This window comes from Terrapene carolina, unplaced genomic scaffold (assembly GCF_002925995.2).
Source record: "Terrapene carolina triunguis isolate 2854851 unplaced genomic scaffold, T_m_triunguis-2.0 Scaffold85, whole genome shotgun sequence".
In the NCBI taxonomy this organism is placed as follows: domain Eukaryota; kingdom Metazoa; phylum Chordata; order Testudines; family Emydidae; genus Terrapene; species Terrapene triunguis.
Window position 1 is genome coordinate 52,817,521 of NW_020664436.1, and position 6,011 is coordinate 52,823,531.

Consider the following 6,011-nt stretch of genomic DNA (forward strand, 5'->3'; position numbering starts at 1 on the left):
TTTATAACTCACTTATCCTCTGCCATTTGACTACATTTATTTCAGAAGCATTTTGGCTGTAGAGCAGTGTTATTAAACAATCAATTTGTAAGCTCCTAGAGGACAATGAGGTGATAAGGAATAGCCAAAATGGATTTGTCAATAACAAAGCATGCCAAACCAACTAATTTCTTTCTTTGGCCTACTGTATAAGGGGGAAACAGTGGACATGATATATCTTGATTTTAGTAAGACTTTAGACCAGAGGTGGGCAAACTTTTTGGCCCGCAGGCCATATAGGGGTTGCGCTACTGTTTGGAGGGCCTGGTAGGGAAGGCTGTGCCTCCTCAAACAGCCTGGCCCCCACCCCCTATCCACCCCCTCCTACGTCCCGCCCCCAAATGCCCTGCTCAGAGCCCCCAACCCATCCAACCCCCCCTGCTCCTTGTTCCCTAACCGCCCCCGTCCCGGGATCCCCACCACCTATCCAACCCCCCTGCTCCCTGTCCCCTGACTGCCCCAACCCCTATCCACACCCCCACCCCCTGACAGCCCCCCCAGGACTCCCACCCCCTATCCAACCGCCCTCTGGTCCTCGTCCCCTGACCACCCCCTCCCAGGACCCCCCGCCCCTAACTGCCCCCGGGATCCCTGCCCCCCCGCTCCCTACCCCGACTGCCCTCCTGACCCCTGTCCACATCCTCGCCCCCTGACAGGTCCCCCCGACAGGCCCCCGGGACTCTCACTCCCAACCCTCCCTGTTCTCCATCCCCTGACCGCCCCCCCAGAACCTCTGCCCCATCCAACCTCCCCCTCCTCCCTGACTGCCCCCCAGAACACCCCGCTCCCTTACCCAACCCCCCTGCTCCCCACCCCCTTACCAGCAGCAGGAGCTCGCAGCTGCGACACCCGGCCAGAGCCAGCTGCGATCCCCACTCTGCCCAGCGGGAGCGGCAGGCCAGATCGAAGCCCGGCTGCGGGGGAGAGGGGACAGCGGGGAAGGGGCCGGGGACTAGGTTCCCTGGCCGGGAGATCAGCGGCCAGGCAGGATGGTCCAGCGGGCCTGATGTGGCCCGCAGGCTGTAGTTGGCCCACGTCTGCTTTAGACACAATCCCACATGACGGTCTCTTAAACAAATTAAGGAAATGTGGTCTACATGAAATTACTATACAGTGAGTGAACAACTGGTTGAAAGGCCCTACTCAAAGACTAGTTATCAATGGTATGTTGTCAAACTGGGAAGGTATATCTAGTGAGGTCCCACAAGAGTTAGGGCTTGGTCTAGTACTATTCACCATTTTCAATAATGACTTGAAAAAGGGAGGGTATTCTTATAAAATTTGCTGATGACACTAAGCTACGAGGGATTGCAAGCACTTTGGAGGACAGTATTAAAATTCAAAATGACTGACAAATTGGAGAATTGGTCTGAATTCAACAAGATGAAATTCAATAAAGACAAGTGCAAAGTATTTCACTTAGGAAGAAAAATGTAAATGCACAACTAACAAATCGTCTGAAGCAAAATAGGCATTAAATACATCAGTTTTCTGGATGTCATTAGTTATTACCTCTCCTTCCCCGCTAAGTAGAAGACCAACACTTTCCTTCATCTTTCTCTTTCTCCTAATGTATTTAAAGATCCTGTATTGTATGTCCCTTGCTAGGTGTAACTCACTTTGTGCCATACTCTTTCTGATTTTGTATCTACATGGTTGTACTGTTCTTTCCTCCTTAGCAATTCATCCATGTTTCCCCTTTTTGTAGGCTTTCTTTTTGAATTTGAATTTCAGGTCATTAAAGAGCTCCTAATGGTGTTAATGCCCCAGAGGAAAGGAAGAGAAGAGTCAGCCCCCAGGTATCCTGAGGACCCTCAGAAGCAGATCCAAAACGCAGGAGAACAGGGAGAGAAGATCCAACTCCTTTCCCCTCTCAACAACTGCCAATATTATAGATCTCAACTGGAAGCAGTTAGAGGCCACCTGCCCTCCCAGAGACCCTCCATAACAGGAGGGACCACAGCCTAAGAGAACTCAGCTTCTACATACATACATACAATAACTGGCTACGTGTGTGTGTATGAGTGAAAACAGCATGTCCCCCTCCCGGCGGGGTGGGGGTAAAAACAGTGCTTCCCCCTCCTGGCTGGGGAAAGGAGGGAAAAACAGCACGTCATCCCACGGTGGCGGGGTGAGGGGTGAAAGAAATGCTTCACAGTAGACGCTACCTACACAGACGGGAGGGGTTCTCCTGTTGGCGTAGGTAATCCACCTCCACGAGAGTCGGTAGCTAGGTTGATGGAAGAATTCTCCCATAGACCTAATGCTGTCCACACTGGGGGTGAGATCGCTTTAACTGTGGCAAGGCTCAGGGGTGTAGATTTTTCATACCTCTGAGTGATGTAGTTATACCGACATAAGTTCATAATATAGACTAGGTCTAAGGGCCTAAACACCACTAAAGGATCAACCTGCATTTCTGAGGAACCTATAAGCCACGGAAAATATAGGTTTATAATGGAAGTACCATCTTAACCATATGCCTACACCTACTCAAACTCATTGAGGAAGACAGGACCAAATCTTATATGGCCCTCAGCTTCTTGCCCTCACCAGCACAGCAGCTGCACAGCCCCTCAGCAAGTGGCCTCCAGGGCAGATCAGAGCTTGTTCTAACAACCTGACACTTTCAGAAACCCATGGGGCAGGAGAACTTCTGGGGCAGGCTGGGGATAGGCCAGAGGAGGGAGGGGGGATTTTGGCAGCCTGGCCGGGTGTAGTTAGGAAAGTTCTGCACCCTGGCTATTCCAAAGCCAAAAGGCCTATAGAAGCCATGGCAACGAGAGTGCAATTTAGCCCCCCCAATTTGCACTGGGGGCTGCACTGGACCACAGCAGACACATCGGAATGACACAAGCTGCCTCAATCCTTGCTCCATTCTTAGCACTGGAATGAGTTTGGCCCAGAGTTTGGAAAAATGGCCAAAATATATGAGAGAGAGAGAGAGAAAAATAAATAAAAATACCCCACCACAAGAATAATAAAGATGGGGTAGATTTTCTTTAACACACGTACCATTATCTATGACCTCAGTTTCCTTACTCAGTATTTCTAACAAAAAAAAATTACAGTAGTAACACTGAGATAACACCTGGTTGCTGTGGGAGCCAGTTAAATTTGCCTTCAAAAAAATAAAGGAAGGATCTGATAATGAGACTTAGGTCAAACATATGCATCACAGTATATACTTAGTTAAAGGACTGTCTTGTGATGAATCAAAGTGGATTGCTTAATGATGTTTTTTTCCAGACTCTACGTATCTTTCAGTGTTTACGCTTTTTACCATAGGGATTTCACTGTATGGGATGATCGCTAAATTTCCCTTGTGTTTGCTGTTTTTCCCTTCACCCCACCCCTCATTTTTGAGAGGAGAGCGTGCCAGTTCTTTCTAATTAACTTTCCTAAGACAACTCAGAGGATAAAGCACTACTGAAAACATGCATCTCTTCCTGCCTTCTATTGACATTATAATCCAGGGTTATATCTGAAGAAAAGCTTCTCAAAAGGTAAGGTATTAGGAGTCCATCCAACTACAGTGAAGTGAATGGGAGTTTTGCAATTGTCTTAAATAGAAAGATCAGGCATCGAGGAAATGTAAATAAATATGAATAAGTAAAAATACAGTTAAACCCTAAATAAACTTTTCAATTATGAAGTATTTTTGCTACTTGTTTACCTAATTCAAAATGCCATTGAAAGCTGTAGTTACAACAGATATTTTGCCATGTTCTATTATTTACTTCCTATTTACGTACACATTTCTGGTATATTCGTAGACATAATAGAACACTTTGGAATTATTGTATTCTCACTCATGTCGACTTTAATTCTCTTTTTCAGAAAGACTTAAAAACTGAAGAGCTTGACCTACCAGTGCCACACCATCACCATTGGCATACAAATGCAAACACTAAAAAGTTCAGAGTAGTTAACAACAAAAGCACAACATGACTTCAGCGCTTCTTCAGAATGAAGAAGCACAATATTGCTTTGAGAATATTAATGGATCTTGCCATAAAACATCGTTGTCTTCAGGAATCCGGATAACTTTGTATGTTGTGCTTGGTTTTCTTACAATTCTTACACTAGGTGGAAACCTAATGGTAATAATTACAGTAGCTTATTTCAAACAGCTTCACTCTCCTACAAATATTTTGCTTGCCTCCTTGGCATGTGCTGATTTTTGTTTGGGTCTGACTGTGCTGCCCTTCAGCAGTATAAGATCTGTCGAAACATGCTGGTATTTTGGGGAAATATTCTGTAGATTCCACAGTTCTTTAGAACTATCTTTTTGTTATTCATCAATATTTCACTTGTGTTTCATCTCTGTTGATCGCTACATTGCTGTTACTGATCCTTTAATTTACCCTCTCAAGTTCACAGTGCCAGTTTCAGGCATGTTCATAGCTGTTGCCTGGACATTTTCAATAGTATACAGTTTTTCTGTTGTCTTCACTGGGGCTAATGACAAAGGGATACAAGAATTAGTAAATGCCCTCTCCTGTGTAGGGAGCTGTCAGATTCTCTTCAACAAAACATGGGTTGTTGTATCCACTCTCCTTTACCTAATACCTTTTTTCACAACAATAGCACTTTACAGCAAAATCTTTGCTGTGGCTAAACGACAAGCTAGAATGATAGAGATGATGAGCAACAATACCCAGTCGTCTGATAATTACAGTGACAGAGTTAGCAGAAGAGAAAGGAAAGCTGCTAAAACCATTGGTATTGCTGTGATAGCTTTTGTGGTATTCTGGTCACCTTATTCTATAACTGTAATAACTGATGCTTTTTTTAACTTCATAATGCCACCCATTGTCTTTGACATTGTGGTTTGGTTAACTTATTCCAACTCTGCCATTAATCCTCTGATTTACTCTGTCTTTTATCCTTGGTTTCGAAAAGCAATGAAAGTGATTGTGAGCTGTAAAATGCTCCAGCTTGATTGTTCAACAATGAATTTATTTCCAAACTGAAAACCTATCCGATCCTGCATAGAGCTACTCACCTCATATTTCACAGTCATTGTCCTGTTCATAAAATCTGGCTGTGTATTTCTTTTTCTGAATAAAATATTGTCATCTTGATTTTATATTTTGTACAGCTTTTTATCATTGTGAAAAACGGCTTGACCACATTATATCAAGAAAATAGATTTACAGATACTATTAATTTAGTACAGGATTATGCTTTGAAACTATAATGGAACAATGTCCATTAGTTGTAATTGTGGAACTGAGAATATAAAATGGCCCTCCAGAATTAAACAAAGGCAAAAAAAGAAAGATCAAAAATCAGTTTTTCAGTTAAGTTCATCTCTATTTGTTAGGCAGTACTAACAATACTGAGAAACAGAATTTTTTTTCTGTTTAAAAAGTTTAAAAAATAGGTTTCCTTTAAAATCTGTATGATATTATTTACCAAATAAACAATATAAATATTAATATTTTATACTTATATATTACTGTCAGTTTATGGGTGTTCAAATTCTTTACTTATACTACTGAATTAAGTCTCCCTGCACCCATATGGAATGGATATTATTATCCTCATTTAATGGATAAGAAATTTGAATTTCAAAGGAAGATGGACATTTAACTGTCTTAGGCTCCTTTGAAAAACCCAATCAAAGAGATTAGGGATCCAGTCCTGCTACTTTTTAAACTGGAGGTAAAACTCCCATTGACTTTTAATGGGAGCAAAAATAAGACAGCACTGACTTGCCCATATTCACACAGGAAATGTCCAGCTCTGTGCCTTAACCACAAGACCAACCTTTCTCTTGGGTAAGTATTGAGTAGAAATAAGACTCTTTCATGTGCACAAGGATTCCTCACACGAGGGAGGGTTCTAGTAATAACAGACACTAAAAGAAAACAATAACCTAACGTGAAATCCAGATACCTGTGAATTCAATGGTAAAACTCCCATTGACTTTAATGGGACTAAGATTTTACCCCTGCTATTTTGAG

At 42.9% G+C, this 6,011-nt stretch overlaps 1 protein-coding gene across 1 annotated transcript; it reads left to right on the forward strand.

Annotated features, from left to right (window-relative positions):
• Window positions 1–3,986: 3,986 nt before the first annotated feature.
• Window positions 3,987–5,015, forward strand: LOC112125402 (trace amine-associated receptor 7a-like). Its single transcript, XM_024223813.2, has one exon. It carries the CDS (start codon window positions 3,987–3,989, stop codon window positions 5,013–5,015), a length of 1,029 nt encoding a protein of 342 aa, XP_024079581.2.
• The last annotated feature ends 996 nt before the right edge of the window (window positions 5,016–6,011 follow it).

Excerpts from the sequence above, each read along its gene's own strand:
- LOC112125402 (XM_024223813.2), top strand. The coding sequence starts at position 3,987 with ATGACTTCAGCGCTTCTTCAGAATGAAGAAGCACAATATTGCTTTGAG.